Genomic DNA, 12435 nt, shown 5'->3' with positions numbered 1-12435 from the left:
ACTCACTCAGATAAGGCCTTATCTACTCACAAGAGTTTTGTTCCTGTGAACATTCAGAATGCAGAGTCAATAAATTATTGCAGGAATATGCTACATTACTTTCTGGCTTATATATATTTTTAACCACAGTATTAGAGTTGGAAAAAGTTTTTATTTCTGGTGATGTGTCAGTCACTAAAATGTTGACTTTAAAATTCAGATTTTAAGCTAAATTTGCAATGCTGGAAGACCGTAAATAGCCTCACATTTAAAGTAAATAATGAACCTGGGTCATGGGAAGCAGAGATAAGGCTTTTCTTGTTACGTACAAACACAAAAATAGCTGGACTTGCAATTTCAAATCTGAAGCTGAGACTTCTACTGAAATGTTGAAAAGTATTTGGCAATCCTTGTAGTTGTTAGGAGACTCAGAAATGTCACGGGTAGTTCCTATTTTGTAATTACAGTAAAAAAAAAAAAAAAAAAAATTTGAGATTTCAAGGCCACAGTCTAGACAGACTTGACTTCTGCTGCCTTGAGAGTGAGGACAAAACTTCCCAGATCAAAGTATCCATGTAATATGCATGCTATCATTGTATTAGAGCATTGCCTTTGTTCCTTACAGGGATGGAGTACAGCTTGCTCTCCCTCTGGCCCTAGATCCTCCAGAAATGTTTTCACTATCAGTGGTTTATTCCTAAATGGATGGGTAAAAGTTAAGAGGCCTTATAATTTCATTTTTTAACTTTAGACAAATTAGATTTTAAGCAAGCTTATTAATTTTTCTGAGTCAGCCTTGCTACAAATATACAGTGTGCACAGTGTTAGAAAGAAACAGAACTATTTCTAGCAAGCAGCAGTTATCAGAAGTTCAAAACAATCAAAAATATCTGTGCTAGGATACATCATGTGATTCTACAGTGCCTGCAGCGTGACTGACCCTTCACAGCTATTGTAAATAACACAAGTGCTTGTGGCTCTTGACAAGAGGCTATTGCCACATCTCCTAAATGATTTCTAGTATTAGAAATCTGAGATTGCCAGCATTAATGGTTGCTTTTTTGCATGAGAACAAAATGAATTCCCCCCGCTGGCTCTTGAGCTACTCGAGTTCTTTTGTTCTTTATTTCTTTGTTACAGCTGTGTACTAGACTCATTGTTGAAGTGTACAATATTTAGCATATGCTGTGGCTGCAATTAGTTTTAAAGCTCCTTCCTGCACGATTTCCTTCCTACTTTTTTTTCAATTGTGAAGCCTGAGTGTTCGTGAAGCTTATGATATGTCACAGAAAACAAGGGGGGAGGGAGAGAAAAAGTCCTTACAGCTTCAGCCAGCTACACAGGGCAAGACAGTTTACATGCTTTTATAAAACACAATACAAAGCATCACAATCACTGGAGCCTTCTTACTCAAAACTAGTTTTATTTTAAAAAATAAGTTGAATGCATAGCACTCACAAAGATTCCATTGTTTTGGACATTTTGCATTTAGAAGCACCATTCTTATTTATGCCATAAAAAACACATTTTGGTTCTGATAGTAAGAACAGTGTATTTTAATGTACACTGATAAAGCCCTTTTAAATAATATAGATTGAAACTGTTCAGTGTACATTTTCTCTGTAGTCATGATGCAGCTGTAGTGTCAGAAAAAAAACTCAGACTAAGTAATAAATTAAAACAGTATGTAGTGGATCTTTTTACAATTGACCTAATGTCTTAAAATAGTCAAATAAAAAATACCCTATTAAATGTAAAGCTGTGGTATTAACTAAGTGAAAAAGCCCCCCACCCATTATAATTCCAGTGTTAAGTATTAGTTAAATTTTTATATATCAAATGCCTATGGGATAAATTTACTAATACCCCAAAAAAGAAGAGCCTATACTGCTGTGTCACAAAAAAAAGATGACAAGTTAAAGGATTTGAAGATTTTACAGAAAAAAATTGCTACAGGCATCTGCTGTTATTTCAAGTCATGGTCTATTACAAGACTGTACATTCATAGCATCAGAGGTAGTTAGAACACTGAGGACTTGGATACAGCATTGCAACAAAATGAAACCAGCAGAAAGAAGTCCATTTCCCTCTAAAATGGGTAACAGTGCTGAGTGAAAAGCATGGCATCTCATAAGGTGGAAAGTCTCTACTTAACACTACTCTCAGACACAGGGAAATATTCATTAAGAGATGAAGAGAGGAGATGAAAAAACCAAACCAACTTTCATTTTAATAAGGAATTGACCACACTATGCCTATTTCAAAGTTGATTCTCTAAGATAAAAGGGAGAGGGTCATCTTTCCCATTCATCCTCCTATTCTTCTTGACTTGCACATCTATGCTACAAAAGCCCACAACAGAAATTGGAATTTAAGACAAAACAAGAGAAACAGGATTTCTTCTCCTCAGCAATAAATAGGTTTTTTGTAGCATGTTAAAATTTAGCTCTAGAAAGAATGAACACAGCTGTCCTCCTCCATTCTGAACATTGTGGTGATAAAGCTTTCATCTTCATATTGATAATGTAATTTAATTGCCCCTGCTTTCAAAACAGTTTCTGTAAGATTCACAATAATTCAGTGTCATTTGATGGAACACAACTTTAAGTGCTGCCACTAAGACAGGGAAGAAGATGGTGAAAAAACAAATGAAACTACCAAAAAAAGCCTTAAGCCCACATACTATAAAGATATTTCAAAGCAGTAAGAATCCTGTTATTCATACCACTTCCTCCCACATTCTACCACAGGAGAAAGTCTGATATCTTCTTGTATTTAAAGAAAAAAACAAAACACCCCCGTAAAAAAAAACCCAACAAACACACAAAAGGACCCCAAAAACCATCTCTGTTAATATCTCTACCATAATTTTCATCCAAGAGGTGGACGAGTGAAGCTTTCTGCCCTCAGACTATCCACTCCACAGGAGACAGTGTAATTCCATAAAGTCATATTATTAGCACCTTACTTGTGCTGAAGGAGTTCACTCTGCTAAATATTTTTGATCCACCCACTTGGAAGAGCAAATCTCTACATCTTCTTCTGGAACTCCCAAATAGTAGAAGAAAAAGTTGCCCCTTTATTACCTGAGAATTTCCCTCCACTATAAACGTGACAGAACTGGATTTCTATCAGCATTTAAGTGTACTTTTTCTGTAGGGATGGTACTGTCAGTACAACTGGAGGATGCTTTCTGTTGGTTAATAGTATTCCTGTGTTTGTGTGTGTGTACAAAGAGGAATCACAGCCACTGTAGTAGTTCTGGTACAGTACAAGTTCAGTTGAAACTTTCTCTTTTCTTCAATTATCACACTGCTGGGCAGTAGTTCACATCTACATTCTGTGAACACTAACATATCCCTTTGGTACTCTGCATAGATGCCCTGAAGAAAAGCCACTCCACTTGCTATAGTCTCTTCCCCCTCTGCCTTCCTTCCCCGAGTTAAATCCAATTAGTGTACAAACCAGCAGCACAGAGTAACGAGTAGAAAAGTCCCTGAGTTAGTATGAAAGAGTTACTTTAAACACAAAAAAGATAGGGAGGATAAAAGAGGCAAAAATATACTGTCTGTCCTGTAAGGTACAAAACTGAAAAAACTAGCCAAAATACCAGTTAATTCACGTGTGTTAGCCTAATAACCAACACCAGTGGTGAAAAAGGGGCAAGATGATGGAGTTGGCCACATGAGATTTGTTTCTTCCTGTGATCTCCATGTACCTGTAGAAGTCTGGCATTCAGTGGATTCTTAAGTTTCAGTAAGTATAAAGTAAGTGTTAATACTGTACGGTGGGATGACATAAATGTCTTCAAAATAATACTGCATATCTCCTTCATTAAAAGATAAGTCTGTAGTTAGTCCACAGCTGGTTTTTTTTTGAGTAGTATTTCACAGACACACATTAGAAGCAGAATATTCTGAGTGTCAGAGGAAGAAGGCATTATCCCCAAGCATACAGATTCTTTTTCAGAGGATGGTCTGTGTGCTAACTTTTTGCAGGCTGTTATTTGAGCTGTGGTACCGGTTGCCAGTCCAGTTGCTTTCTTTCCTGGGAAGACACCTTTTTTAATTCAATTTTTTGCCCTCCAACTTTGAGGTTTAACAAAATGAAACCGTTTTCCACACAACTCTCTGCCCCAAAAAAACAAACAAGCACAAAAGCAATTTGTACTTATCACCTCTCAAAGCAGGGAGTAATGCAGGAATATCGTCCGTTCACTTGGTACGTGCGGTTGTAGGAGACACTTATGCACGGCTTCACGTCCAGCGGCACAGCCAGGGACACGGCAGCGCCCGCGTGCGCGTGGCCTCGGGCCTGAGCGCTGCTCTGCAGGGCAGCAGGGCAGCTCTGCAGCGCGTAGGAGCCTGTGTGAGTGGATGACAGTATCTGCTGGCAGCTCTGCTGCTGTGCTGCTGGGTGGTGGAACTGCAAGGAGGACTGGTGAGCCTGCAGGTACTGTGGGACGTGCTGGTGCTGCTGAGCATTGGCCTGCTGGCCACTGGGAGCTGGGGGCTGAAACACGGCGTGCTGGGCAGACTGAGCCTGTTGTCCTTTCTGCTTGTTTGCTTCCTTCACGTCGTTATCATGCGCACTAAAACAAAAGACAAAATACATCAAAATAGATATTCATCTAATTTTAACTCCTTTGAGTTAACTTTAAGAGCACTCTAAAAAATGATGCAAGTATCTGACAGCTTCCAAAACTTAAAAAAAAAAAATTAGTTTTAGCTACCCTTTAAAATCACCTAAGGTTTCAAAATGTGGTTAGGGTACACTCTCTTTCCAGCATTTCACTTCATTGTACAGCAATAAAAAACACAGATAAAAGCCAAGTACAATACAGGCAAGAGAGTGGGATCTAGAATCACAGTGCAGTGAAGTTTGCTATTGTACTTACATTGGCCAACAAATTGCTGGATTACCAGAACCTGAACTGGCTGCTTCTACCTAATTTAAATTAAACTGAGTATAAGGTTCCTAAAGGAAAGATACCAGAAAGATTTGCAGTATCTACATTACAGTACTTAAAGATCATATTCATATAGTATTAGATCCTGTTCTAGAGAGCAAAACCACTTCATTTTTTTTCCTTTGTCTCACCTTTTTTCTACCCTATCCAGTATGGCTCATCTGAATTCCCTTTGATTTACAACTGTCTGAAATGTATCTAGACATACTCTCTTTCTCAATTCTATGCTGAGGTTAAGCAGATGCCACCTACACATTTCATTACTAACTTTCTGATGGTGCCCTCCCTCTGTTCCAGAGCAATACTGAAAATACTTTTGCAACAGCACTTGCATGCTTAGGTACTACTCCTTTCATTATACACATAAGTGAAGCCAACAGAGGTCATCAAGGGTGATAGTGTCACATTTCTAAGGCTGATGTGGTTCTTACAGATACAGCTGTGCATCTTCTGATCACAGCTATGTTAGACTTGGGTAACAGCAAATTTCTGTAGAGCGAAAGCAGATTGTGTAACATGGCTACCCGGGAAGGTTCATTTGGCATTCATTGGAATTTTTATCTTATGTCAGCTGTAATGCAAAAATGGATACAGCAAGAATAGATACAAACTCGTGGTTACCTCCTCCTGCCAAAGCTGGTCACCCAAACAGTCTGCAGGTTTGATCTATCATCTCTTTGGAGCATGCCTTGAACTTCCAAGGCATACAGTCATAGGCTCCTTTGCCTTTGGCACTCTTCACTATCTCTTTGCTCTCAGATCAGACTACAGAGATTGGGAACAAGCTATTGAAGATGCTCAAAGCATCCCAGATGTTCAGTGGAAATGCAAGGCAGAAGTTTATTTGTTAAAAGATCAAGAAAGAGATTAGATCTGATAAAGTTTTCTCTTTTGGAAAGAGCAAAACAGTTATTGCCTAAAAATATGTACCAAACTTATACACAAGTATTTTTAGAACAGAGGAACGGAAATTTTTAAAGAAATATAATTGCACTGCTGGCAGCAATTAAGCATAACAACAGATACAGAGATGGGCTTAAAAAAGCCACTGGTGTTCACTCACATTAGGAGTCGCTCAATACACGGCACCAGGAAGTCCCAGGAGTAGGCAGTGAGGTGATGCAGCCGCGTGGGCCACGCGGGTGACAGACGCAGGATAATCCTTGAAGAAGCTACACATGCAGTAGCAACTAAAGAAGGGGCATAATTTAAAAATTCATGATCTAGAAAGAAAGAATAAGAAAAAAAAATAATTGCAGTTTGATATTGTCTGTCAAGACAACAAAGAAGTCATTATCTGAAATCTGTAACTCACCTTGCAATGATACTTCCAGAAAGTAATCAGCATATTTTGCCATGTATAACTTAGTCTTCTCTAAGCAAACCATTGGCCAGCCATCATGAAGATCAGTCTCATGGACAGCAATAGAAAGATAATAGTCGATGAAATGAGCAGCAGTTGGAAGGCACAGATTCCACTGAAATGTTTCCAGCAACAACAACTCCATATGAAGCAAATTCTGTTTTGTGAGTACCAAATTCATGTTAGTCATACAACCCAAGCTGTTCAGCTGTTCAAGTTTGGGAACACTGTCTTCCTTTTCTTCAAATTTACCTTCAGGTGAACAGAAAGAGGAGGGAAAAAAAAAATATTCACTATAAAATGGATTACAGCTAATGTCTTGTTGGTCATATTTCAATTCTACTATGTCAAACAAGCTTGAGACTTTCCTGCAGATGCAAAGCTCGAATAGACTATGTTATTAGAGACAAAAAGGGGTATGTACTAAAATGGGCTAAATTTCAGCAGATAATGTCAAACACTGTGTAGGATATAGTGCAGTGCCATGTTTCCTGTTGATTTTCCCATGCTGGCACACAGAAGCCAGCTGCCAAGAGCAGAATATTAGGACATCACTGACACTACATATGCAAGTTTTTGTCACCCAATTATTGTATAATGTGTCCCCACCATCAATGAAATACCACTTTGATGTGACTTGGCAAACACACCACAAGAGCATTTGGCTTTAATCACCCTCCCACCCCTGCACACCCTTTTTATGTCTAAAACTCATTAGAGCATAGCTAGAGCTCCAGCCAACCTGGCTGCTTTTAATGCCTGCAATGGTAGGTGCAGTTTTGTACTTGAGATCTGGCAAACAAGTGGAGTTCAGCAACATGCATCTGAAAACCTCCTCTGCCACGTAAACTGTTGCAACCTTCCTTGGACTTTCAACTTGTCAGGCCTGTATGTTTTAGCCTAAAGCAAAACTGTGTATGTAGAAAACCCATTAATAAGAGAAACAAGTGTCACATTTCCATACAGTTTGCCATATGGTTGTGCTGTTTCAATTTCATTGCAAATTCTTTCCATCTTACACTCTCTATTCAGTGCTACGTGATAGGTTGTAAATGCAAATTCTTTGAGTTTTGCAGGAGTGAACATACATGAACATTTACTTTTTTCAATAGTGGAGGTACTTATATAGGACTTAATCCAATACTGGTGCCAGTGTGTTAGTTTTTGTTTCCCATACTCCAGTAATTACAGAAATAAAACTTCAGGAGTCACATAATAATTCCTCTTATTACTTCTTTAACCTTATCAGATATATCACAGTGTTATAACTTATTACACCACTGATTAAACTGCTTGTTTGAGCCACACAGGGCAAAAGTTTAAAACAGCATTTTGCTTCTCTCTCAACCAATCCATACACAGCTTCTCCAGGCTTTTAGATCTCTACTTGCAGCTTGCCATGAGCTATGGCAGAGGTTTTTTTAAAACCAAAAAAAAAAATTCTCTTCAGAACATGAATTTAATTTGAAAATCCGGCATTAGTTCAAAGCCAATCCATTTTCCTAAATGGATTACAGTGGTTTCTGAGGCAATGTTTTCAGACTCAGCACGACACCCTTTGCCAAGAGAAGATTACTAGCTGGTGGCACCTAGTCAAAGTCTGCCCTCAGAAGAACATGGAATAACCCTTTTCTGGTTTAACTGCTCTGCTGAATAGCTGTATTGGTGGACTTGGGATGCAGTGAAAGATGAAATCTGTCCAATACCACCGCACTCCAGTTTTGTAGCAAAGAGGGCCTAGAGCCCTTACTGGGAAAAATGAGAAGAGATTCAGAGAAACAGATCAGCAGAAACTGAACCAGCAGTTAGTTCTGCTGCCAGGACCATTTTCTCTGACTTCTATTTGCCTGTGACCAAGTGCCAGCAGGTTTCCCAGCAAAGGGCACCCTTATTTTTTCAGGGATACTGAAAAGGGGTCCCCGAATGTTGAAAGGTGGATACACACCACAAGAATCTGATGTCAATATAAGCAGCACTGTTTATAATTAACATTGCCATTTACAAAAATCTGGAGTATTCTAGAACTACACAGCACAATCAGAAGAATGCAGTGCAGTCTACACATGGTTTATTTAATTTCTTTCTTTATCACAGATAGGCAAATTTCTCATTTCCAGCACAGGACAGACTTATTTTGAGGCAGACTGTCTTTCTAGGGGTTTCTGTTTCTACAACACATGTCTTAAGTTCACATTAGAATAATTTGTTTACAAATATAAACATTCGTTTTTAATCTCAGCTTGTTTTTTCCCACCCTCAGTTTCATCAGGTGCCAACAGAAATCAAAACAAGTCTAAAGAAATGTTCTACCAACTGGGCCAAACCGATATGCACTGCTTATCATTTATATATCCACTTTATATCATTTATATAACCACTTGGTTTCCTCCACCTGCTCCATCCCACCCAGACACGCTCTGCATTTGGCAGTAGAATCGATCAGTCCAGTTAAAGTTTGGTACCACATACTTACTTGCCAAAAGTAAACAGGACAGAGCAACCACGTGCAGCTGCTGTGTGGAGATGTCGTAGCGGTCCATGAAGAGGTCCAGCAGGTACACAGCCAGGTGGCGCGCAGCAGGACACAGCCTGAAGCGGTTGCTCACAATGGCAATCAGGTCTGCAAAGTATCTTCTCAGGTGTAACTGGGGAGACTGGCCTTTGTAAGAGGGCAGCTTTAGCTCCTAGGTGAACAGCAGCAGGTACTTTGATTAAAATCATGATTTAGTTTGAAGTGGTATGAGATTAATACAGCTGATATTTTAATATTTATAACAGAAGTTTCAAAGGATTTCTCCCTTCTTCCCTCTGTTCTCATAATTTCAGAATTCCTTTTCAGCAAAAAAAAATCTATTTGTTGTATTACAGAACAACTAAAAAATACTTTATTTCTGCACAATATTAACAAACTAAAATTTAACATCTTTCATTTGGGCAGTCAGCCAGAGTGACCTCAGCTTTTACCATGTCTGTTGTATTGTCTCTGCCGCAAAGGCTGTACAAGGGAAGGGCATGCAAGTATTCCTCAGCTGCTTCAATGCAAAGTTCAATAGTTAACTCAACCCCTCTCTTGCTACGGCTCGATCTGGGCAACCAGACTTTGCACTTAAGTGTTTGCATGTTCTAGAGCTGCCAAATCTCCTGCCGATGCCTCCAGGGAAGGACCACTAACAGCCAGCTGAAGCTCAGGAAGGGGAGCGGGTGTGCCTGAACCAACACTGGCCTCGAGCACGTTAAAGCACTGACCCGATGTGACCGATGGCACACTGACACTGCCTGCAGTGCTCTAAGGCACCTCAGCTCACAGGGTCTCAGACTTGGGGGGAGGACCCCTCAAAACAAAGGTCCTAGAAACACCACATTTGAGAAAATCTGTGCCATGATCTATTTTGAATACAAAATTTGGACTGGTAAAAAAAAAAACCGACCAGGCTCCTGCCGAGTAGCCAGTACCTCTTCATGTATGCAGCAGAACAGCAGTGCTGTACTCTGTCCCCTTTATTATGAATAAATTTACGATATGGACTGTGCACCCACACGCTGTGTTCAAGTAGGATTTGGAGAACATTTCCAGCGAAAATTATCTTGATTAACTTCACTTAATGACATCAAGCTGCAATGGAGTCACAAATTTTTCAAAGTTTTAATTTAAATCCAAAGTTATGAAACGGGCTATTGAAGTGAAACAAAAGCCCACAAACAAACTTCTCACCTACTAAGCTTTATAATTCACTTCTCACAGCACCAACTTAGCTTCAGTAAAGATAATCTGGTAGCAAATAAATGATCCTGTCCTTCCTTTATTTCCCTCCATCACCGGAAAAAGAGTAAAGCAATCAGACTCCGGGAAAAGTAACCCGCTCATCGAGTATCATCAAGCAACAAAAGCGCTGTTTTAGCAGGTTCGGTCATTGTAAACGGTTTTTAGCCCAGGTGTTAAGAGGTGCTTTATCAAAACACTCCCGAAGAACAACTCCGAAACAATCGAAGCAACTTCTAAGCAATTACCTTAACCCTCTACTGTTAACGCTGCCAGCGTTTCTTTCGCTGGGTTTTTGTTTGGCTAGTAGGTTTTTTGGTTTTTTTTTTTTTTTTTTTTTTTCTCCAATAACACCACAATGCTTTCTGCCCAGTTTAAACCTTGCAAACGTCTCAAGACCGGCACCGGGTGCACCGTGAGCCCTTGCCGTATCCGGGGAGCAGCGGGAGCACAGTCCGGCCGCTCGGATCAGCTGTCACGGCCGCGGACAGACGGACAGACGGCCCCGGCGCCCACGGCGGGACGACTCGGCGAGCTCCGAGTTCACAAAGCCAATTCCGCCGAGCGCGGCCGCCCCAGGCGCGCCCTCCGCCCGCTGCCTCACAAAGACGCCGGGGCCGCCCCCAGCCCGGCTCCCCCCGCGGTACCTTGTATCGAAGCGCTTGGTGGATGTCGGCCGCCAGCTGTCCTGTCCACCACTGCGCCTCCAGCTCCATCGGCGGCGCGGCGCGGCGCCCGGGCCCAGGCACCGGGGAGGAAGCGGCACTCGCTGAGGGCGGGACAGGCAGCGCCACCCTCGCCCCTTTCTGGCTCGCCCCCGGCTAACCGCGATCAGCTGCCGCGGGGCACCCCCGGCCCCCCAGCCCAGCTGGCCGCCATGCGGGGCACAAGTGCGGCTCGTTAAGCCGCCCCCTCCCGCCGCGGGGCACGGCCGGCCGAGGGGGTCGCGGAGGTGGTGGCGGCGGCCGCGGGGGAGGCGGCGGGGCGCGGCCCGGGACACCCGAGCGCGGCGCGGCGGCCCCGGGGCTCCGCCGCCATCACGCGGCGCCGCGCGCCGCGCCCATTGTTAAAGGGCCGCGCGTGTACAAAGCCGGGCAGCGCCCGCACGGGCCCGCCCGCCTGCCAATCGCCGGCCGCCTTACAGCGCGGCCCTCACCGCTGCCAATCGTCGGCCGCTTTACAGCGCCCCTGGCCGCCAATCGGCGGCGGCAGGCGCGGGCCGGAGGCGGGTGCCTCGGGGCCCGGGGAAGGTGCGGGCGGGGCGGCCTGGCCGGGGTCCCTCAGCCGGGGCAGTGGGCTCAGCCGGCCGGAGCACAGCTGTCTGTGGACCCCCAGGAGCTCCGGATAGCACCTTTTTTCTTTCTGGTCCTCTTATTCCCCTTTCCCTCATTTCCCCCGGCTCTTTCCCCGTTGGCTCAGCTGTGAGGGTTCAGCACGTGGCGGTGGCAGCGCCTCGCTCAGCTCCTGCCCTGCAGCGCATTGTCCCGGCAGCGGTGCGGGGCGCACACGCCTCCTCCGAGCTCCGAGGCTCCAGTCCCGAACTTTGGTTCCCCGCGGGTGAAGTCCCGGAGGAGGTTTGCAGGAGCGTGCATCCTCCCTTTCAGGAGCTGGTGCCGCTCAGCTGAGCGCTCACCAGGGCTCCGTGTCCTGCAGCTGGAGACCGAGAGCTCCCACTCGTGCCCCTGGCTAACAGAGCCTTTTCCTTGCTGCTTTCTACTACCCGGTAACCCCCCGCTACAGGCACCTTACAAAATAAAACTTAGTGCTTTATAGTCCTTCACATATTTGAATTTATAAATATTGAAGCAACTAGTTAATGAGACTGTAAAACCCGGTACAACAAATTTTTCAATTTCAACGTGATGGAGAAGTAATGCTTTGGGTGCAATTTTTTTGTTGAGAGAATATATTTAATTTTTTGTTTCTACCTTTGCTCAGACGTGATTTTTTTTCCTTTTAATTAAGAAAATAGAAACCAACTTTTTGACATAACCAGTTTAATGACTCTAGAGGGAGCTGTAAAAGCCTGTTCCTCTGTCAAATGGGTAACCCTATAGACTACAGTAGTCCCTTTCATCTGAGGAGGTGTGCTCATAGGTGGAAGCTTTTCTTTTTGAGGACAAAATTTTGGACTGTTTCTATTGATAACCGATGTCGTTATAAAATACATAATTTTCTGAAGGAAAAAAGCAAGAAAAGTTTGGAGTTATTTTTCTTGGTGCATAATTACAAAAATATTTTAACTATTTAGATTAGCTATCTGAGATCTACGGACTATTGACAAATTAGTATTTTCATGATCCAATCACTTTTTGTCTCACTTCTGTACATTGTTTTATAGGCAAATGCATACTCAAGCTAATT

General features: G+C 42.7%; 1 protein-coding gene across 1 annotated transcript; it reads right to left on the bottom strand.

Annotated features, from left to right (window-relative positions):
- Nucleotides 1-1379: 1379 nt before the first annotated feature.
- Nucleotides 1380-11045, bottom strand: CCNJ (cyclin J). Its single transcript, XM_064716203.1, has 5 exons — nt 10719-11045; nt 8785-8995; nt 6264-6563; nt 6012-6171; nt 1380-4570 (listed from the first exon to the last, which is right to left on the bottom strand). The coding sequence occupies exons 1-5, from the start codon at nt 10785-10787 to the stop codon at nt 4153-4155; spliced, it is 1158 nt and encodes a 385-aa protein (XP_064572273.1). The 5' UTR covers nt 10788-11045; the 3' UTR covers nt 1380-4152.
- Nucleotides 11046-12435: the final 1390 nt, after the last annotated feature.

This window comes from Zonotrichia leucophrys, chromosome 6 (genome assembly GCF_028769735.1).
Source record: "Zonotrichia leucophrys gambelii isolate GWCS_2022_RI chromosome 6, RI_Zleu_2.0, whole genome shotgun sequence".
In the NCBI taxonomy this organism is placed as follows: Eukaryota; Metazoa; Chordata; class Aves; order Passeriformes; family Passerellidae; genus Zonotrichia; species Zonotrichia leucophrys.
Note: the sequence above shows the minus strand (reverse complement) of the source record. Positions and strands in the feature narration are given on the sequence as shown.

Excerpts from the sequence above, each read along its gene's own strand:
- CCNJ (XM_064716203.1), bottom strand. The coding sequence starts at position 10,787 with ATGGAGCTGGAGGCGCAGTGGTGGACAGGACAGCTGGCGGCCGACATC. Across the intron at positions 6,172-6,263 it reads TCTGGAAGTATCATTGCAAG|ATCATGAATTTTTAAATTAT; the intron begins GTGAGTTACAGA and ends CTTTCTTTCTAG. Across the intron at positions 4,571-6,011 it reads TGTATTGAGCGACTCCTAAT|TGCGCATGATAACGACGTGA; the intron begins GTGAGTGAACAC and ends CTTTTGTTTTAG.